This window comes from Phaethon aethereus (genome assembly GCF_964289735.1).
Source record: "Phaethon aethereus genome assembly, chromosome: 3".
In the NCBI taxonomy this organism is placed as follows: Eukaryota; Metazoa; Chordata; class Aves; order Phaethontiformes; family Phaethontidae; genus Phaethon; species Phaethon aethereus.
In genome coordinates, this window is record NC_138576.1 from 110,157,766 (window position 1) to 110,180,676 (window position 22,911).

The 22,911-nt window shown below is 51.0% G+C and overlaps 1 protein-coding gene across 1 annotated transcript in view; it reads right to left on the reverse strand.

The window, feature by feature from the left end:
- Window positions 1–10,383, reverse strand: part of ITPKB (inositol-trisphosphate 3-kinase B) — a gene marked incomplete at both ends in the record, with an annotated part of 70,406 nt that extends 60,023 nt beyond the window's left edge. The window contains one exon of the mRNA XM_081997388.1: window positions 9,457–10,383. Within this exon, the coding sequence (XP_081853514.1) occupies window positions 9,457–10,383 (927 nt within the window). The remainder of the gene's footprint in view (window positions 1–9,456) is intronic.
- Between the last annotated feature and the right edge of the window lie 12,528 nt (window positions 10,384–22,911).

Consider the following 22,911-nt stretch of genomic DNA (forward strand, 5'->3'; position numbering starts at 1 on the left):
AGGAGATAATAATTAACACGCTCTATCTGAAGCTGCTTGGCAATTGCATTTCCGAGTGCCTCCAACCTCTGTGACCACACGCCTTGCTTTCAAGGCGTATCTACTAACGGCAGCCCGAAAGTGCCCTAAGCAGCAGGAACGGGGGCTGCTGCATGGGGCTGCAGCTGCCTGTCAGCCCCGGGCAAGAGTGGGATGGGGACGAGACGGTGGGACTGGGAGGCCAGCGCAGTGCCAGCAAGCGGTGCCCGGCTCTCCTCCACGGCAGGCACCCACCTGGGCAGTGCGGGCGCTTGCTGCTATCCCCGGCTCCCATCTGCAACAGCACCCAGAGGCGGAAATACCGCCCCGGGGCCTCTCCTGGACACTTTGTGTGGGTACTCAGGGCAGCACGAGGTACGAGGTGACGCTGAACTGGCCTACATGGAGCTAAGTGGATGCTATGCAGGCATGGATTGGGGGGGGGGGGGAAAAAAAAAAGGGAACTGAGCTCCATTTCAGAGTTCAAAGAAATCTTGAACCGATGGGCACTGATTCAGGTTCATCTCTAATTATATCCCAAGCTTGGCCTTTTAAACCAGTTCTGTAGTCATCAGTAAGGGCCACTTTGCTGTTATTATTTGAGATCCTTGCCAATTTGTTGTTGGATTTTCCACTTGACATTATTAAGGGATTAAGTTGTTTGTCTCATCATCTTTTATCTGTCCTGTTGAGTTTGCTACAAACAGCCTTTAGCCAGACCAGAGAAGATAGGAGGAAAAAAAACCCCAACGCTTTCAAGATACAATCATGATTCAGGATTTGTCGTTATTATTGTTTAAATTTATTACTTTGGATATGTAAACTTTGCTGACTCCTTTAATCTGGAATGTATTAAAGAAAGCACTGGGCTTTACAACGTGTCATTGGATTACGCTGTCCCAATTCAGCTACATCTGTGGAAGAAATATATAACAGAAGATCCTGTGGAGTTATACATTTTAGACTCAGATCATCAATTGCCATAGAGAAGATAAAAACAAATGTAGCTGAGCCTGGAAAGAATGTTGCTAAAATTGGATAAACATTTAATGTGAGTAGCCTAGGGGTGCAATAACTTTGCCTCTAACTTAACAAAACCCATCCACATAAAACACCAAGAGAGACTGCAGATTGGACTCTCCGATCCGCAGCCTGCCAAAAAAGCAAACCCGACTTTTTTTCCCCCCCTTCCCACAGATGAAGCTTTGAATGGTCCCTGCAGAGTGTTAAATATATATTACCCGTAATAGCAACCACATTACACTTGGACGCGTTGCTCATTCTCCCCCAGCTGCTCTGGTACCGTGCTTGCCGTGGGAGGATGCCCCTGCACATCGAAGGGGGCTTATGGCTGCCGGCGGAGCAATTCCTACGGCCCACGCGGTGAGGAGGAGCCTCCTGGCCTCCCCCCACCCCTGTCCCTCCCCGGCACCCTGCCCTCCTCTCTTTTGAGGGGTACGCGTGGGCTCCTTCAGCCATGGTGCCCATTTAACGAAAATGTTTCGAACGCGGTCAGCTCGATGGGATGAAAGCTGCTCCTACGCCTCCCCAAAACGCCTTCTCAAGGTACGGCTGCAGGCAGCAGGGCTCAGCGGTGAGCTGATGGCCAGGCTCCGCTCCTGCCCTTCTCCCGAGCAGCAGGCACCGGACTTTGTTTAACAAGGAACAAGAAAAAAAACCACCCAGCCCTAAAATGCACTTCCCAGAAAGCCACTCTGCAGATCTTTCCATTTATAAAACTCCTGTCCCCAAAGGCTCTGAAGCACCGTACCCATCAACGGGCAAACGCCCGTGGGGACCGCGTCTCTGGTTCGTTAATTCAGTTTAAGGTTGGATTCACTGCAAGGCGTAACTGGATACACGCAGGGGAGAGCAAGGCGAAAAAAAACGATCAAGGACCAAATCTGCAGCGTGCTCCTGCAGCTACAACAGCTTTTATCAGCATTTTATCTGACCCTAACAAAAGGAGCGAATTGTTTAGCAAAGGAAGAGGGTTCTTTGATTCTATCTCGCTGCAGACGAATTGCCCAAGCAAGGGCAAAGGGACAGGAAGCAAAGGGGGAGGAGGAGGAGGAGGAGGAGATGCTGAAGGTAGGTGCTGCCGTTGTTTAGCCCTCTACTGCTCTACTAACTTCCACTGGGCGCCGCGTTTCTGATGGCCCCTTCTGCAAACGCTGAGGGAGGCGGGGGAGAGGGTCGGGCCTGCTCCCTGGTGTGGCCCATCCTACCAAGGCGTTGTGCTGGTTATTCCTGGTGCTGACATATTGGTCTTCATTCAGGCAAAGCCCAAAGCATTCAGGCTGAAGGGAGTTTTGCGACAGTGAAGACTGCAGGCTGAGACCCGCCTCTGCTTCACACAGCCCAAGAGCCCTGTTTTCCAAGACCCCGAGTACAAGACTTAAAGCCAAGGATGAAAGCCCAGAAGCCAAGGCCGAAACCCTAGGCAAAACTCTCATCAATACAGCGAGGTCCACACCACGGCAGCCGCAAGCGCCAACCTCTCTGCAAATCAAATGTTTGAAGGAAACAGTGAAGAGACAATCTGATTCTGCCCTTTGAACCAAACTCATTAAAATGTCCGTTGGTATGTCACTCCAGAGCCCATATATGTCTTCAAGGGAGATGAGGGATGCTTTACTATTACTTAAAACCGCAACAGTGCTGAATGCTAATGCAGTTCCTGTTGTGTAGCGCTGATCAGATAATACACTGTACTGCTTAGAAGAAGAAGTTGTAAGTGCTAAGCACTTGTTTTACTCCCTAGTTCTCCTTCCAAAAGCAATCTTTGTGTTTTGGCTAGCAATAGATCTTAGATCTGAAATTGAATCCCTTCTAATAGGCTGTCTCTTTTTCCGCGTCATTAATGAAAAGAACATTCTTTACTACAAAAAACCCACTTCTTCCTTCTCATGGCTGAGATGTATGATAACACTGAAATAAATATCATGAGAGGGTAAAGGCTAATAGGGGTCTTCGCAGCTTGCGGTGGCCTCAGACTCTGATATTGCCTATCTATGAGAAACTAAGGACAGAAAACACCGGCACGTGCCAGTCAACGCAACCTGCGGCTGACTACAGCGGTGAGGATCTCCACAGGCACGCAGCCATGACGGCCGCTCTGCGGTGGTGAACTCCTGCCGTGGCTGGGAAAGACGAAGCTGCAATCTACGTTTTCCAAAAGCTTCCACCAATTCTGAGTGCATTTGCTGCACATACACCCAGACTGACACTTGCAGCTGGAGACCTGGAGCTTCTGAACGTACCCACGCCAACTCATGCTGAAAGGCACTGCTGGGTAATCATCCCTGTTACAGAGCAAATCACACATTTTGCTGCCTAAACACTGATTTAAAAGCCAAATCAGAGGCACTTGCTTTTGAAGCTGGGAGACCTCAGATTGAAGCAGCTTCCTGAACTACTTGCAGCCGTTGTGCAGGTTGTGCATGACCTGGCTTTTTTGTGTATATGAATAAGAATGAAATTTCGATTAATTTTGTAGAAAACATTCATGACTACTTCAGAAACAGACTCCTCTGTCTTAAGCACACTCCTGGGCTAGTCTTCAAGATCCCATCTGTCAACAGAGAAGAAAGGTACCTTAGGAGGAGACTTATCCCAAGGAGATGTCCAACAAGGCTGAGCAAGATGAATTCCATTCCGTTCCATTCCAAGTGACCCAGCAAGCGTGGAAGCCCACATTCCCCGAAAAGTCACATTTGAGAATAAAGATTAGGCCGCAAAGTTACACAGTGATTTGAAAATGCTAACATTTAGTTTTCACCGTCTGTTAAATATTAACATATCTTTCTTAGAAAGTTTGGCTGGGCTTCATTGGAAGAAAGCAGGTCAAATTTACTGCACAAATTTACCTTCTGGTATACACAAAAATAATCTCTAACAATTACAGAAGGCTAATCTTAGCTGAAGCGACATTTAACATCATACATAGATGCCATTATTTCTCTAGTGACTTAGAACAGATTTACATGTAAAGAAAACATTAGCTCAGCACTGGCTTTCAGTCACTGCACGGCATGCAAGAGCTCAGTGCTGTGCTAGTTTTTTCTTCACATGCAAATCTGTCCTAACACATTATAGAAATAATATGGAAAACATGAGACAGGTGCTGACTTCGGTTTCACTGTTTTTTCTCATTGCAAAGCTCTAAAAAGGTAAAGACAAAACTGTGAAGTTTCCGCTGATCCAGGAACTTCACTCTGTGGACATCCAGCTTGACACCCAATAGGTCCAACCAGCCAAGCTCCTGCATCCTTTGATTCCCATCAGAAGGGGTGGAAACTTGGCTCCTTCCAGTGCTGGGGACACTAAGGATGATGAGTCTAATGTTTGTTCTTCCTGCACCTCGGAAATACTTTGGGCTTTTTTCCACTTTTTATGAATGCCTTCAGCGTGAAATTGTTTGGAAAAAAAAAATAATATGCAAGAGACAGCAGCTGTGCTAGCAAGTAAGTCCCTCTATGAAAAGGATCTGCTATGTGCCACGTAATTCCTGCGCTGTCAATCACGGAGAATGTGAGCAGAGAAGAAACCCTTCCTGATGAGCTTAAAAGTGCTGATGAAAATGGACTTAAAATAGCACTGTTCATCTCCCATTGGGTGATGGCAGCATCTTCACTTAGCCTGTGTGGGTGGGAGCCCATAAGAAAGCTGCTTATTCCCCAAGAAGGCCACATGAGTAGGTAGAAGATAAGCTACCAAATAGAGATGGTGAACTTTGTGAACCTCAGCCTCCATCCACAAAGAACCTGGAGCTCTGCCCAGGCCGCTGGGCACTGGGGGGTCCTGATCTCCTCCCAGCAGACAAAACACACTGTGCTGTCAGGTCTGCTGAGTGTGGTGCTCCGAGAGTGGAAACACAGAGGTGTCCACCTCATTCTCCTCTTCCTCTTAGCCTTCCCACAGCAGGGCTGAAAGAGGCTCCATCCTTTGGCGGCTTAGCCGGTGTGCTGAGCACCTTCCCTGGGCAACGGTACGCATTACTAGAGTAACAGTTGCTCCTCAGAGCAAACAAGCAGTGCCTTGGTATGCTAGACGTTACATTGATACTAAATTGGTGATATCACTCACAAGCTCATAAGCTTAGGAGCTTTTAAGACAAACACGGTGGGAGGAAGGAGTAAAACACATAAACACAGTCAGCAGAAAGATATACATCACAGGGCTTGCATGCATCACCATAGCCATGTGGTCATGGTTTCTGTTACATGGAGGCTTCCTGATCACAGTGACAGCTAGGCAAGGGAATGAAAGCGTATTTAACTTGATTGATTTTTATAGGAACAAATCAGGAATGGTGTTGTCAGCTTATGCCTTGGAACATCTCACAGAGAAACAAGCAAGGGTCCCACAGGCCCCTGGTGACACTAACGCTATCTAAGCTTGGCTCCTTTCAGAAATGCGTCACAGCCATCATAAGTCAAACAAATAAATCAATTAAAAAGTCGCCTGTCAGCAGCAATGCCATTAGCTTTTTCCAAAAGCCCTTCCCATTTTGCACACGTTAATGGAAGTCTCTTATTCTGAGCAAGCTGCTCTGGCTGTTGAAAGGGGCAGAGGTTTCACAAAGTACCGAGAGCCACTTGATTACTGTTCTGCCGTATGTCCTTGTGTTTCCACAGCGGCTGTGGGAAAGCCATGAAGAAGAATAATGCAGTGTCTTGCACTGTTTTCCCAGGAAGGTGGTTTATTTCCCCTTGACATGTAATTTTTCTATAGTACGTACTTGCACAATTTCTGCCTTTCCCCCCCAGCTCGTCTGTTGCTTTGTCTCTAGTTGCCGAGGGATTGACAAAACTAGGGGATTTAGGTCAATGATGATGACTAACTGCAACGACCAGCGTTGGAGTATCTTTCGCTTAAGGGGCACCATTGGCTTCTAAGACTGGGGCCAAGAGTCCTGCTGCTGAGTACGCACCTCGGTCTATCAGTTCTCCCTTGGCAAGAGCAAACAGGGTCCACCAGGAGCAGCAGAACTCATAGACTTGTATTTTCCCATTGAAGTCAATGGGAGTCACAGCTAGAACAGGGCTTATTTGGGGTGTGAAATCCCCCTTAGGAGCCAGGCCGCCACCTCAGGCTACCTGTGCCACTCGGAACCTGGGACAGGGAGCACCTTCTCGCTCCCCAACACACCCAACCTGTGTGGTCAGCCAGGAGGGGAGAAATCTTCCCTCAACACAAGACAGGCCGTGACAGAGACAGGCGCCTTGCAACAGCCGCCGTGTCCCTGTGGCTTGGGCGGTGGGTGAGCGGAGGCACCAACTCCTTCCCCAAGCTGCTCGCGTCGCTGTCGCGGGGGCCGTGCAGCGAGCGCTGCCCCATGGCGTTGCCAGACCGCAGCGTCCCCGTCCCAGCCTGCTGCCTGGACAGGCCGTCCCTCCCACACAGCCCGAGAAGTGCAGTCGCTCAAGTGCCTCTGAAACCTTGCAAAAGCATCAATAAACAAGCGTGGGGTTTCTCCAGCAGCAGCCCACAGCCCGGGGAAAGCCGCAGCTGCAAAAGCCCTTACTGAGTAAACCGTAAGGTTTACTCAGACCTTAAGTGGACTTGCAATTAGACAACAGCAAAACATCAAATTGCTCTTACTGTCACTGCGCTTCACAAATCTGCTATAATCACGGCAGGGTCACTGCTCCCCAGTGCTGCGCAGCCCACCGGGCACCAGAGCACTCCACTGACGGGCAATGCACTGAGTAAACTGTTTCAATAAACAAAGGCAGAGCCTGTATCAGCCACAGAGCTGCTCCAGGTCACGGTGTCCAAAAAAGTAGTCACAACACCTCCCTCTCTTTCACCAGGCAACGTCGTGTTCTTACTGGCCAATTCGAGGGCCCGACTGCAAAATGAAGTTTCCTACCTGCGGTACAAATGGAGGATGAGTCCGTGCCAGCTGGAGGGATCTGCCCGTTTCCCGAGGACGCCAGGAGGAACTACAATAGACAGCCGGACATCCCTAACAGATTTGCTAAGCCAGACGGCCTCCAGAAAGGAAGGGCAGAAGCAAGCCTGCTGTTTATCAAGCCTGTAAACATGCTCTGCGAGATGCGCGGCACAGACCGTATCTGCAGCAAGAACTGCTTTCCCGTCGCTCATCGTTACCTCTCCTCCAGGTACAACAGCCCTCCCCTGGGCCAGCGGCACCCGGTGCAGGCAGGCAGGGCTCTCTGCCTGCCCGGCATGTATCTACTCAACCCAGAGGCACGATGTCGGTTTCTGTCGGCCGAGGTCTCTCAGGATTTATTTTGACGGAAAAGCACGAGTTGCAGGGAGAGCTTCTCACACATTCTCCCTCATTACACAACTCATTTCCAGACCGTGTGCATTGTTAAAAGGAAATGGTGAGCTCATGAAAACAAATGAGTGTGCAACCTGAGACTGATTCAGTAGCTGCCTTCTGCTGTCATTATGGATTTAAAAGATGTTGCCAACCGGTACACAAAGTTGGGTGTTATTTACATGAATCAGCTTTGAATTACTGGGCATTTGCGCACGATCCTGCTGAGAAGCTGAGCACAACCTGCCAAAGCCAGCGATCAGCCCTGCACGGGACCTGTGGCGCCCAGCGGAAAGTCTCACTGTAAATGAGCCCAGCCGCCCCCGCTGCGACGCCTCCAGCACTAAAACACAAAATCAAGTGCACCTCCTCAAGCTGCCTGACACATTTTGGACCAGGTCTTCATCTCGTTTAGCTTGCAGCAGTCCCACTGAGCCTGGTCTGATCTTAGACCTGATCTGAGCTCGCTCTGATCCAGATCTTTTGGCAATAGAAACAAGCCTTGCCTGTTCACTGCCGAGCCACCGGCCTGGCGGAGCTCGCTGGAGGCCGCGGGAGGCTGCGCAGCGTCAGCTTGAGGCTCCAGGGAGCTTTCCACAAGCGCATCAGGCAGGATTTTGCCCATCAGCAAACTGTTTTCAGCAGCAAATCAGTGGGATCTGGCGCTAGGAACAAGTCATCAGTATGGAGAATAGAGCAGAGATTACTACAGCTCGTGCACACAAACCCAGCAGAATTTAATCAACAAAGGGATTGCAGCAGCTCCCAAAGGGAACAAACTGATTCATCAGTTGAGAGCCCCAAAATACAAAACTGTCTGCAAACACAATGAGCCACTGACTCGTAACTTCATTAACTGCTTTTACTCAACTGCTTTTCCACCCTGAGCAGAACTGAGCCTGAGTTCTTGGAACAGGACGAAACAAGTAGAAAAGCAAAGATATTTATTTCAGCCTGCTGAGTGTTTTACTATCCACAGCCTGTCAGTTCTTCATGAGTTTGATACCTCCACTTTACTTAGATGTTTCCCTGCACCGGTCCTTCCTGGTGTCACCGAGCTTAGCCAGAGTTTCACTATCATGTGTCTACGGAAAGCTAAACATAGTGAACCACATCACTGGAAGTTGATGTGCCTTTATCAAACTCTTTAAAATTAAGGACCCACTTGGTTGCCTTGTGTTTTTCAGGGTTTGTCAGTGTGAGGCTCCAGTGCTGAGCTCAAATCATTGTCTCACAGCTGGAGGATGGGAGAGCCCACATGCTGGTCGGGGAACCTCGTGATGGACACCCTGCATGGGGTAAACCTGTTCAAAGCCTCTGGATAAATCGTGTGACAGCTCAGACCTGTGTAGAGCACTCAGACATGGAACGAACGCCCCAGATGATGCAAGAAATTCCATGAGTGCCTGCCTCTGGAGAGAGCCTCAAAGCCCTCCTCTCTGAGGAGACCTTCCTGCTCTAAGAGTAGTACAACACTGATGCTTTCTCTTGCCTCAAGCCTCCCAACCAGTCCCTCAACAAAGATCCAGAAACAGATGAACTTAATATAAATACCTAACAAAAATATGTTTACCTAAAATATAAGGTAGCCCACAAGCAAAAAGTTTTATTCAAAAGGGGCATTACCAGAAATTCTAGAAATTTTTGTTTCCATGTCAAAGGCACACAGACACTATGGTGATGGGCATCAGTATAAATTTTAACAGACAGTTGGTCCACACAGTTTCAACTCCAAGGAGGAAATAAATTCTCCCTTAGGCTCATGTAAATCATGGGAAACCTCCAGCACGCAGGGAAGCTGTGCTGAGGGAAAGCTGAGGCTCGTAACCACATGCCAGCAGAAGGCTGCAGTCTGCGGGTGCATGGTAAGCACGCCGGCGGGCAGCTTGCAGCACTGGGGAAGCTCTGCAAGGACCCTGCACAGCGGGACGGGTACCGCTGCTCCCTCCTGCGAGCAGGGGATTTTCAGACTAGGAACAGGGATAAGCTTTTCATGTGAGGGAACCTGAGCACCGCCAAGCAATGGGAAATTTCTCTGCAGACCTCTGCTGTGGCAGACCTCTGCCCTCCCACTGCAGCTGTGCCTCGGAGTGGGGATGTGGCCAGCCCTCGCCCCACCTCCCCGGGGCTGGTGCAAGACTCACCACTCGCGGCTTCTGCTGGTCCAGGGTCTGCAGGAAGGCCGGTGTCTGGTCCAGGGTGCGCTCGGGGTCACTAGAGATGTCCTCCTCGGACTCCTCCCAGGATGAGGAGAAGCCAGTGGAAGAGGCTGAGGACGACGACAGCTTCCGGACGGGCAGGCTGCCGGGGGGCACGGCGCCCGCCTCCTCCTCCGGGCCCCCCAGGTCCGTGATGATAACGGCGGGGATGCTCCCACCGATGGCTGGGCACTGGCCCTCAAGTCCTGTGGGGGCCACCACCACTTCACCTCGCCATGGTCCAGGCCCCAATGGCTCCAGGGGGCTGCTGCCCTCTGCCAGCCCCACGGCTGGGACAACCGTCACCACCGGCCTTCCCGAGGGCTCTGCAGTGCTTGGCCAGACCTGTACCCCACCAGCATCGGGGGCCTCATTCTCTCTGGAGGCTCGTGGCCGGGGTCCAGTTCCAAGTCCCACCACCGGCACTGTGGGGCTGGCAGGCCGGGGCCGAGGAGAGGATGGCCGGGGGCTCCGTGGCGGCTGGCTGGCGGAGCTATGCGCCTGGATATGTGCCTCGAAGAGCCCCACTTTCTGGTTCACCTGGACGTTGTGCAGCTCCCGCTGAAGTTGCCATGCCGTCGGAGGTCCTGGCTGCCCCTCTTCGCCCCGGCTGCCCCGCCGACCCCCGGGGCTGCCCGGCTGCCGCAGGGGCTCCTCGAGCGGCGGGAAGAGGAAAGCGGGGCCACGGCGTGGGGAGCGGGGCGGCACGGGGGCCGGGCTGAAGACGGGGAGCGGGCGGCAGCTGCTGGGCGTCTCCGGGCCCCTGGGCAGCACTTGTCTGGGAGGAGGCGGCGTCTTGCTCCCGCCGCTTGTCACCTCGCTGTTGCTATTCATCATCACCAAGCTATTGAGCGCATAGCAGTACACGGCCATAGTAGTCAGCCGGGGCGCACAGGGGGGCCGCCGCCACTGCCTCCTCGGCGCTCAGGCTCTGTGGGGCTGCTGAGGGTCTCTCCACGCCGGGACCAGCAGCATTGCCGGGAGGCAGCAGGGGAGCTGGGCTGGCCCCGGCCCACAGCTCCATAAAACGGGATGGCTGAGGAGAGAGAGAGACACACAAGCGGTGAGAGTAGCTCTGCACCCCCTGCTAGGTTCACCCTCCAGCTGTGCACACAGCTGGCTGGACTCTTCCCTTCCTGTGTGCCCCCACCAAGTCTCTGCACACCCCCCCAGTGTGCCACCCCTGGGGACTGGGGTCTGAGCCAAGGGAAGTCAGGTTTAGGGCTGTTTCCCCTCTTTCCTGCCTTCCCTGCACCCTCTCCAGGTTGCCTGTCGATGCAGCCACAGCAGCGGTGTCCGAGAGGACACCCAGGCAGCAGCCGCTCCCGCAACAGAATTAAGGAGTTGTGGTCAACTGGCGTGAGCCGAGAGTTGGCAGCTTTCAAGTTTTGGCCCCAAAAACTGACATTTTCTGAAGGAAGGGAAAAACTCCAAACAGCTCAAATTTGCCACCTTCCAATTTGTCACCCACTACCGAGACCGAGCCTCAGGTGAGGACTTCTGTCCAATGATACACTGTGTGCACAGTTTTGTATGGTATGGGACCGCGTCTCCGCTGCTCCCCTAACTTCCCATGGGCAGCAACATGGCTCTGCACATCTTCACGCGTGCCCTGGCTAAATGTGCCTCCCCCGGCACACGTCTGCCTTGGGGGCATCGACCGCTGCAACCGCCCCCCAAGTCACAGCCCGGACCCCACACACAGACGTGTGTGGTGCCGTTTGCCCTGCTGCGTGAGTGTGCATGCGGGCGAGAGAGGCTCTGCCCTTGCAGGTGGCTCTCCGTGCCCTTGCAGGTGGCTCTCCGTGCCCCTCCGCCCTTCAGCGTGCCTCGCTTCGTGTCCGCTTGCTCCGCGTGCCACTGGAGTTGCAGTGCCCACCCCACGCTGGGGCAAGGGAACCCACGAGATCTACACACACGTGCTGCCCACATTGGCGTGTGGACTTGTTTACGCATACGTGCGCTAACTCCGGGCGTACGTGTCTTTGGAAGCACTCGTGTGCGATGCTGTCAGTGGTACCCCTGCACGTCCCCGTGAGGCTCCTGGCAGGTAAATGCCCTCAGGTCTAAGCGCAGTCCCCAGTGACCGGGCGACCAAAAGGCTCCCCGTCCCTCCAGGCACTCCTCGGGGGTGGCGTGAGGCTCAGCGGGGCCCAAGCGTCATGGGCACCCCCTCTTTGCAGGGATCCCCGGCACGGCAACGCTCCCAGCGCCCTGGCTCGAGTGTGAAAGCCAGCACCGGCACAAGGCACTCGGTCTGGGTTTTGGGTGCGGGGGGGGGGGGGGGCGGCCCCTCTGCCTGCCCCCCCGCCCCTTCCTCGCTGTGGGGCCCGGCTGGCACCCCGCATCGCCGCCGGCGGCTGCTGGGGGGGGTCACCCGGCGGAGGGGGCGGCCTCCTCCCCCCACCCGCCGCCGCTTACCTGGGGGCCGGATCCGCGCCCGCGCTCACTGCGCGCCGTCCGGCAGCGCCCGCCGGCGCCGGCGGCCGCAGGGCGCTGCGGGAACCATCTCCGCGGGCGCGGTGCGCGGCCGGGAGTCCCGCGCTCCCTCTGCGGAGTCAAAGGGCTTTCCTCGCCCCGCGGACGGAGGGGCGGACGGAGGGGCGGACGGACGCACCGGGGGGGCGCCGGGCTCTTCCCCCTCCGCGTTTCGACGGCGGAGGCTGCACGGGTGGCTCCGCGGTCCGGCCGAGGTCCACGCCGCGGCCCCGGCGCCCGCTCCCGCTGCGGCTGGGAAGGCGGAGAGAGGAGGAGGCGAGGGAGAGGAGCGGCGAGGAGGAGGAGGAGAGCGGAGGGAGGGGGTAGGGGAGCAGGAAGGAAGTCGTGAGCCTGTCTGGGGTTGAACTCAGCGGAACAAGTTTTTTTTTTTTTTTTTTTCTTTTGCTCGCTCGGCGCTGCTCGGCTGGAGGGAAACGCTGAAAAAAAAGTTTCCATTGTTAACTGAGAAAAAAAATCCACACACCCCACCACTGCCGCGTTTTGGCCGCTGTGGGTTAAAGATACACGAGGCATTTTCCACCCGCGGCCAGAGGGTGAGGGGAGGGAGGGTGAGCCCCACGCCGGGACCCCCCAAAGCTCGCGGGGACCCGAGGCGGAGCGACATCCACGTCCCGGCCTCGCCGGGCCCGCTGGCCTTCGTATTCCTCCCCTGGGCACCGCGGCCAACACGAAGGCTGGTGCCTGCACCTCTAGGAATGCGGAGCTCAAGGCCACCCACGTCCCCATGCGCCCCCAGCTCGAAGGCACAGACTAGCCCAGCCATTTCGCCTAGCACACCTTTTACCCCCAGGCACGCCAGCTCGGGCCCCGCCGCACGTCGGTCATTCACACCAGACCAACGTTGGTGCGATGCCCTCCCTGGTGGTTTGCGTCGCCTTGGGTGAGAGCGCGTCCCGTGGAGGGGAGGTGACCCCCGCATCCCCAGACATGAGGGTTGTAAGCACACACACTCGCTGTGGCATCGCCTCTGGTTTAGGCTGGGCTGTAGCTAATGCACCCAGGACACTGCCCATCCATTTTGTTTCAGGGTAGGCCACAGACAGCACTTTTCTCAGCTCCTGCGGCCCCCAGGCACGGGTCCCGCTTGGCAGAGGGAGCAGGCTCTTGGCTGTGGTACAGCGTGATTTCTGTATCAAGATAAGTCATTGGAAATCATTATCTGTATGTCAGCACTTCAGGAGAGGAGGCTCTGCGATTCGCTCTCAAAGTAGTAGTCAAGGTCAAACCCGGATGGCAGTTTTGGGGTTGGTCTGGACTGGCCAAGGGAAAAAAAAAAAAAACAAAGCACCAACAATTTGTCCCTGCTAGGATTTCACAGCTAGGAATTTCCCCTAGAGAGGGAAGTCGATGTCACAGTGGATCAGCTTTTTGTAATTAAGACATAACCTCTAGAGCGTAAACAGGGGCAGAGAGGTCTCTGAATCTGCAGGAGGTGTGGATTGCCAATCCCACAGGCAGACAGAGACACCCAAAATGAGCTTATGTTTGTTTTTCCAGTAAGAGAAATGCTATTTTGAATTCAGTGCAGGAAAAGAGATTTTTAGACTCTTTCCACTCCAATCCGTTTCCTCCGTGCCTGCGCTTGGTCAGGAACTGATCTTTCGTGAAATAAAGTATATGATCAATTTTCCTCAGAAAAGTGACCCTGCCGAGTATAATGGCACTATTCATGGGCATGAGCTTCCCCCCGTCTGCAAATATCTGCAGATTCTGGTCATCCGTTTGCTCCCGCTCCCTCATGTGTGCATACACACATCAAAAAGTTGGAACTTTTGAAAGAAATAATGAATCCAGGAACCCATGCAGATAAACAGGTATCTTCTGCTTTTTTTAAAACAGCTGCACTACGCCATGCTAATAGCATCTGCATGTACTCGCGAGCACTACTGCATATCCATGCATGTTTTGACTGTTCTTTGGGGTTGTTTAAGAGTATTTACACCAGCATAACCACAATGGGTGCTTAAAGCCCTTTCTTAAAGTCACACAAATTCAAGCACCATCAGATATTCATCCTATCAGAACAGGACAATGGAGCAGTGAATTCACTGTGGCACGTTTACTGATAGAAAACTCCCTGAGGGAGACCTGGCCTTAAAACATGGCAGCATTTTTCTCATGTAATAGAAAAATGTGACGTCCAGAGCTAGAGCTGTTCTCTGGGCACTATATACAATGACAAGCTTTTATTTATGAAGGAAGCGGCTAATAAAAGTGGAAAGAGGAAAAAACAGTCTAGGGATAAATCCCTTTTCAGAATGGGTAGGTACAGGAGGGAAATAATTGTTTCCAGATTGGAGCCAGGCAGCAGTCCACATTGTATAGTGAAGAAAGGGCAGACAGCTTTCAGCACACTTGTTTCCAATCAAGTGGAAACCAAGCGTCTGAGGTTAGCCTAAATGGAAAGCACAAACTGCAGCAGGTTGCTAGTCCAATCCAGGGACAAGGATGGAGGCAAGAAAGGAGACAAGTTTATTTCATAGACACAGACGGACGTCTCCAGGCGCCAGCACTGCTGTAGTTGCTTGATGCTGCCGAGGAGCCCTCTCTGTGGCTTCGGCACCGCTGCGTTAGGCGCCGTACAAAGGAGCAAAAAGATGGTCCCACTCGCTGGCAACCTCAGCGTACATTCTGCAAGTAGAAGTCCAATGTTTGCTCTTAATAGATCTTGCTTCTGCTTAAGCTATGTTCTTCATTTGAATTTATACTTTCTGCTTCCAAAGAAAATCATTACAGTGCTTGAGGATACTGAAGCAGGCTGGGTTAGGACAAAGAGTTGACCCGACCAACTTGTTGGGGGGAAACTTGTCCTTATTCAAGAGAGTGGAGCCATTAAAATGAACAGATCTTCTACTTAGGAAGGGCATATAGCCACTGCAGGATGTATTTAGTTCTGAAACAAAGTGAGCACAGACACTTACAGAAGGGCATGGAGCTGTCCCAGCTGTGTAACATCTCCGACTGACACACTGGCTATAAGCGTTTGGGGAAAGAAATACCACAGCTGTCAAGTTAATGGCCTCCCAGCACCTCTGTGCACTTGAAGGGAGACACCTTAATTACCATGTCTTATTTAAAAATAGTTGTTCCAAATGCGCTCGCTGTGCCGCGTGAGCAGCGTGCTGTGGCTCAGCTGGGCTACGGCTGCTGCCCGCCCTGGGCTTGGGGCTGCCGAGCGCTGTGGGGTGGAAAAGCGGACAGTACAGCCAAGGCTGTTTTACTCTTTTCAGCCTCTGCCATGGCCCTAATGTTTTGCTTTCAGTGCTGCTAAAACCTGCTCCCGGCGTAGCCCTCCAGGGCTAGGGGAACCCTGGCAGACCAGCATGGTGCTGGTGATCCTCTCAAGCACAGGCAGAACTGCCCTTTGCTACTTACACCTTCTTCCTCTGGAGTCAAGGTCCTGGTCCACCTCTCAAGGCTTGCCATGCTGAGCCCTGGGATAGTATCTAAAAGGTTGCTAGAGCATGAAGATGAAGATGGTGACCCTGGCCTCTGGCACAACGATGCTCACATCATTGTGAGGGCCTGAGGCTTGGCAACAGCCTCCCCAAGACTGAGATGTTGCATGTCTCAGCACTTTCCACTCTCAGTGCATGGCATATTCCTCCCCCGACCTGCTTTCCTTAAGGAAAACCCAGAGACACATGTACTGATTTGAAGAACCCCTTCCCCAATCCAAACCACAATAACAAGCAAAAAAACCCCAACAAACCAACAAACCCAAAACACCTTACCAAAACAAGGTCCTGTACTACAGAAATACCTCCATCCACGGAGAGGGGAGAACAACTGCGTGATAGATATTGGTCATCCTGTTTGCTTAAATCCTTGGAGGCACTCAGTATGGCATGGGCTGCATTATAAAGCTAGAACAGGATAGAATGGACCACAGCCTACTTAGTATCAATCCAATTGTAAAAACAAAACAGAAAAAATCATAACAATTTAATCGTAAAACAACTACGATCCTGAAGTACCCTCCTCCTTGCTTTCTTCCTTTATTATAAGATTAATTTTTAAAATTATTACTCTCTGTCATCTTTTGGACTGGTTGGACAAGACAGCCTTCACTGTGTTTCAAAGAGGAGTCGTCCAAACTGTCACTGTTCATCCAGTTCAGCATCAGAAGGACTGTCAGCATCCTTGCCGTGGAAGTCAGTATTTTATGGCATTTCCTCACCAGTGAGTTGAATCTTAAAATCATGTAAAATACAGAAATAAATGGATAAATGCAGAATAATTCTATAGTCAGCAGACTTTATGTTTATGCTGGTATGGCGGAGAACAAATCTGGCTAATATCTTAGAAAAAAAAGAACCACAGAAGACTCAAGAGGAAACACAGCACTGAATTATATGGTGAGAATTGTCTACCTTCAGGCAGGTTATTGTCACAGGCATGGCACACTTCTGGTCTGGCTGGGCTGGCAGGGGAAGCGGAGACCTGAGAAAAGGGCTCTTGATGTTTATCTTGCACCAGCCCTTTTGCATTGCTTCAAGTGGTAAAACAGGTCAGAAAGCCGCTGTTTTTCCCAGCTCTCAGCGACCTCTGAGCTGGGTTATCTGGTCACTTGCTCCCCTCCCGTTATCCCACCGGAACACATATGATGGCAGAATTAAGCTGTGGCTGGTTAATATTTTTCGTGCTAGCTCCTGTTCAGGGAGGAAGAACACAGGGCTCTGCAGAGGCACCTGTAGCAAATCGACGTGATTTCGGGCAGTCTGTGTACTGCACCCACGTCCACCTGGAGCACAAAGGAACCAGTTCTGTTCTCTGGGAGCCTCCTCCACACATTCCTGCCTGCACCTCGCCCCGCGCTGCACCAAGTCATGTGGCTCGGCACAGCCGAGAAAGCCAGCCAAAGATCTCGGCGGTCTGCTCTTGGCTCTGCCCCTGCTGCGCTGTGGGGTGTTAGCAATGATGTGGCTTATTGCCTCTCCGCCTTGGTTTACCCACCTGTGAAACAGGCAGCACGTACTAAGACGTCCTGTGTCTCCCAGGGTATTTGTGGCTGTGACCGGCCCGAAGTTTCAGATACACTTGGGGTCCTTGGAGGAAGGGATGCATACATCCTATATATCCATGCACAGCACACATATGCAGAGCATTAGCGCTGAGCTAAGAACATCAGGTTGGTTCTTAGGCTCCAGGTTTTGCAGCAGGACTTTGGAGAAGTGTTACAGAGCTCAAGAGATTAAAATGTATGTATGGAAAATATGCATAGCAAAGTACTCCAACAAGGAATTACGTATACACACGATAGGCAAGAAAGTTTAGGAACCCTAGAACAAGCACAAGATGTTACATTTCCTCTTGATGTAATGCATATATGCCAGTGGCACCTTTACTTTTCCCTCAGCTTGTAAACTATGCAAGATGTGGAGGTTTGACATGAATGCCCACTGGTTTTATGTCTGAATACATCCAGCAGTTTCAGTGCCACCCTTCCCGGTTTTTCCTGGTGCCAGAGAAGAGCCCAGCTCTGCAGCCACTGTGTGCCACAGCTGTGGTCCCCTGCACTGCAGCAGGGCTTTACATTGGCACGTTGGCCCACGGTTGCTATGTGGTGATAATAAAGAATATAAGCGCATGCGCATGTTTGGGGAGTAACCCATGATTCAGCATTAATGTTTCCTTTTTTTGCACAGACCAAACTAGAGGCACTAGGAGCACATGAAATATGTGCTGTTGAGTTTTAATGAGGTTCAGTAAAAATACAATTATAAAGGGAAATCCCTCCCCATTGGACCCCGAGGCTAAAAGTTGTACCTAGGTCTGTGGTCGAGGGGATAAAACGACGAGAATTCAAATACTGCTTCGTTGTGTGAAAAGGTTTTTCCTATTCGTGGGTCACAATTATTCCACTAGACTGTGACCACATAACCATAATTGGGCAGTTTTGCATTTGTTTGAGATAGCTACGATCGCGGCAGGAAAAAGACAAGCTATTTTTTAAGTGTGCAGTGTGTCACATAGACTGTTTTGGGTTTGGCAGTGTACAGCGGGGGTCATTCAGCCTCCTGGACTGTGAGATTCCACTGCACCTTTTAGGGAAGAGTTGAACGTGGAATCACAAGAAATGCTGTCCAGGTTTCCACTCTGCAATGAATGACCTCTGTGTTTTGAAAAACTGGAAGAGAGGGAACTGAAGAGCACATGATTAATAATTTTAAAGCCCATACTGGGCCGTAGGCATTTAATTTAAAATAAAGCATGTTGGCTCTCTCCAAGAATCTATTTTTGCCTGTGGTATAATAATATATTTCAAGGATTTACCATAGTATTTCTATGATGGACAGATGTTTACCTGTGTCTGTTCCTATGTCTGTGAAAGGAAAAAAAATGAGCTTTGAATGAGTGCAGCACAGTTTAATAAACTGGTAGATCTACGTTGACTTTTCATAATTTTGAATAGCTAAAGCAACAGAGCTATGAAAATATTCCTAAATGATGTTGCCAGACAACATTGTATTATATGTGCTATTTTCTGTATATAGCACTGTTAATTGCCATGCAACAAATTGCAAAGGTCAGCAGACCCTGACCTTGAAAAGCAGCTGTATTGTAGCAGTCACTGGAAAACACCAGTCCTTGCACATAAAATTGTTTCAAGCAAGAACATCTTTCCCAGACAGATTGAGATACGCACTGGATCATGCATTTCCTCTGAACAACTAGAGGTAAGTAAAGCCCTTATGGTAAGAGCACCAAACAGGTCCACCTAGGAAAAATTTCAGCCCTATCACAAGTTTCTTGACATACATACATGCATAACCAGGTATAATAAGGGTGCGTTTTAATAGTGCTAAGAGCTTCTCCATCCCCAACTAGTACTAGTCAAGAGCCTTTGTCTCCCTGCTGCCCCTGCTCTTGCTCTAGAGACATCCATCCACCCTTGGAGCTGAGGGCTGCTCTCTGAGCTGCCTCCCCAGTTCTGGGTTTGAGCAGCAAATTCAGCAATGCAGCAGTTTTCATACAAGATTCCCTCTTGCGCTGCCCTTCCTCCTCCCCCAAGTGTTTCCAGCTTGCTCCTGGATCAGCAGTTATTTGTCTCTGACTGGGCACATAGCTAAGATTTTCAAGCCACCGCTGCAGATAACAGAGTTTCAGATCATTGACATTTCCCACTCTACCACCATGTGCTCTCTAACCCTGGGCAATTTCCTAGCGCTGGAGTTTTCACCCCTGTGTGAATTGAAGCATTTAAACCCACATTGCGGTGCTTGAGTAAGAACACAGATTTCAAGAGCTGGGATGGCCCCTCACCTCGCCATCAAGTTTGCCACTCTTCACAACGCTCTGTGCTCCAAGGAAGAGGCTCCCCATTCTTCTTCTCCTTTGTAAAAGGTGAAAGATACTTCATGGTCTGTTGAGTACTTACAGTGTGGGGCTGCTTGAAATTAGATATCTAAAAAGCCAATTACAGCTGGGGAAGGTGAAGGTCTGGCCCAGAGAGGAGACATTAACCATCTATTTCCAAGCTTGCTGAATGAGAGCTGATGAGCTGGACTGCGGCTCTTATGTATTTGCTCCCTGCTTCCTGCCGGATGGGGACAGATACCACCGAATTCCAGCTGGCTGCTCTCTTCTTCCCAGGGGAATTCACATAATTGCCTAAGTAACTGAGAGAGATGCAAAAGTGAGGGTGGAAGAGGAGAGGTGTGGGGCCTGCAGGTCCTCATCAGAACCCCTGTGTTTACTTCCCACTCATTCTTCAATCCTTTTCCATCCTTAGATATTCTCCTTTCTGGACACACCTATAGACACCTGCAGCCCTCACTGAACCAGATTCTCCCACAACCTCTGACAGCAGCACTCAGGACCAGGTTATGTAGGAGTTCAGGCTGGCCTGAGGCAGGCAGAGCTGGCAGAAGATGGTGCTGCAGAGAGACATGGCAAAGAGGCTCAGCTGCTTTCTGGTGGGGTCTCCCTCCAGCTGGGCCTTCATGCACCCACACTCCTGCAACTTTGCCCACAGGGTTCTGCTGTTTGAGAAGAGCAGGACTTGTCTGGCAAGGGGGACAGAGGGGCACCTGCTGTGGCATAAGGAGCATTGAGGAGGGAGAGCCAGGAGTGTTGGTGAGGCTCTGCTGGCCTCAGTGCCAGGTGGGCTGCTTTGCCCTCAGAGACTGTGCCTTCTCGAGGCTGGCAGAGATCATAGAATCACAGAATAGTTTGGGTTGGAAGGGACCTTCAAAGGGCATCTTGTCCAACCCCCCTGCAGTGAGCAGGAACATCTGCAACAAGATCAGGTTGCTCAGAGCCCCGTCCAACCTGACCTTGAATATTTCCAGGGATGGGGCATCTACCACCTCTCTGGGCAACTTGTGCCAGTGTTTCACCACCCTCATTGTGAACAATTTCTTCCTTCTATCTAGTCTAAATCTTCCGTCTTTTAGTTTAAAACCATTACCCCTTGTTCTATCGCAACAGGCCCTGCTAAAAAGTCTGTCCTCAACTTTCTTACAAGCTGCCTTTAAGTACTGGAAGTCTCCAATGAAGTCTCCCCGGAGCCTTCTCTTCTCCAGCCTGAAGAAGTGGAGAAGCAACTCTCTCTCAGCCTGTTCTCATAGGAGAGGTGTTCCATCCCTCTGATTATTTTGGTGGCCCTCCTCTGGACCTGCAGACAAGAGCCTGCGAGCGTGACACCTCCTGTAGCTGGAGTAAGAAGGCTTCATCAGCATTCCCCTTGATCAGGCGGCCTGTAGTAGACAGAAACCACAAGGTTCCCTTTGTTGCCTTGATCCCTGATTCTCACCCATAAGCTTTCAACCTGCTCGTGGCTATTCTTCAGAGACAGCTTTTCACACTCTATCCATTTCTTGATGTAGAGGACAACATCTCTGCCCTTCCTTGCCTGTCCTTTCTGAACAGCCTGTAGCCATCGACAGCCGCATTCCAGTTGTGGGATTCATCCCACCAAGTGTCAGTAACAGCAACCAGGTCGTAACTTTCTAGCACCACAGGGCTATAAGCTGTCAATAAGCCCCGCTTTCTTGCGAGCAAAGACCCTCCTCCCACTTTGAGAAAGGTGAATCCCATCTGATGCCAGCAAGCCAGGTGCCGTGTAGGCCATCCCATTATCAAAAAACCTGAAACTGTGGTGGTGACGCCAGTCACGGAGCCATGTATGAATGGGCTGGGCCCGTCTGTTTCTTCCTATGGTGCTGCCCACAACTGGAAGGAGAGAGTTAAAAATCACCAGTGCTCCACATTCCCTTACCAACCGTCCCAAGGCCCTGAAATCTCTTTAGATCGCCCTTGGACTATGCATTGCAGCTTCATCGCCACCCACATGGAAGAGCATGTAGAGATGTTGCCTCTTCACCCATCTAGGGTGCAACCCCGCCTGCAGGGAGAGGGCTCACCTTGTGAACACAGGCTGCACCCCCAGCTGAAGGCACTGGAAAATCTGGCAGCCATTGTGGTCTTCTCTCCACTGAGAACAGACTGAAACTGTTTTTCTTCAGGGATGTTTTACGAGGAGCAGGAAGAGGGCACCCGGACAGAGGAGGATTAACTTTACAAGTCTGTCTCCCTGTGACAAAAAGTTTGAGGTTTGCCAGTCCCCTTACGTTCTCTCCCGCTGGTTCAGGATGGTTTTGTCCTGAATAGGAGAACAGGAATGGTGCAGGAGCTCAGCCATCAGACATTGTCCTGTCTTCTGGCTCAGGGAGGGGGAGATTAACAAAAGCTGCCAGAGAAATGCCTTGGAATGACCCTTTCTGATAGGAGAGACACTATCCTGGAAACACCCATCATTTGTTGGCAGTGATATTCACTTCATTCCTTGGCTACACAACCAAATTTCTTTAACTCTCCTCAGGGTCATTTTTGGACTGGATTGCAACTGTGTTTTACGTAAAAAACCCCACCAAACAAAACCCCAACCACTTTGCCTCCTTCTGTTCTACATTTCTGACATATCCTGAAAGGAACAAAATGCTGGAACAATTAAATATTTTTATTTTTTACATCCCTATCTATCATTAAAAGATGGTTTGTTTAACATCTCTTCTTCCCTGAAGGTGATAGATGGGGCTGAACAAGACTTACAGATCCCATAGGTGAGGTGCCATTTGCATCATCATCATCAGCGGTCATCAGGGAATCACCCACCATTTTTAAAAGCGATAAGCAGGAAGACTGGAGCAGGATGAGATTTATTACAGGTGGTAGAACAGACTTCAAAGTGGAAGTTTGGATTCTTCGCAGGAACAGACCCTAGGTGAGGCTGTCAGGTTAGGCAGGGCCCTGGTTTTGGAAGGAACATCACATGAGCATACTCAGACTTGAAACCTCCAAGAAAGACTGTCAAAGGCTGCCTTAGCAATCAAGAAAGTGGCAGCAATCAAGGAAGTGGTGCATCAGTGATGAACCAAAGAATGGAGTTCATGAGATCTGTCCTGCTCAGCAAGCGGGGCCCAGTTCTCCCCTGGATGTCATCCCACTATAGTTGCTGGAGAGACACTGGAAGGGGCTTCAGAATAACAGGTGAAACTCTAGTATTCTACAAATCAGTTTCCATTTTGCTGCAGCAGGGTTTTCTTTGTGCACTTAAGACCACTGGAGACCGGGAGATGAACTCTTAACAACTAACAAAATGCCAGCCATCAGATTTACTGTCTAAACAGTGATCTCACCTGCAGAGTTTTTTAAGTGGCATTTTACCCTTCCCAATCCCTGACTCAAAAGCCTGGAAGTACCTGCACTGTCACATTCCCAACCTCTTTCCTTTCCCGGGGGAATCGATCTGGATGGCAAGCGATGAGTATACACGGGTTTTGTGGACTCTTAGGAATACTTCTGAAGTTAAGATAAAGAGAATGAGAGAGACAAAATGTCCATGTTACTGGGAGTGGTAAGTGCCCCAGGAAGCCTCCCCGAAATTCTTGAGACCCA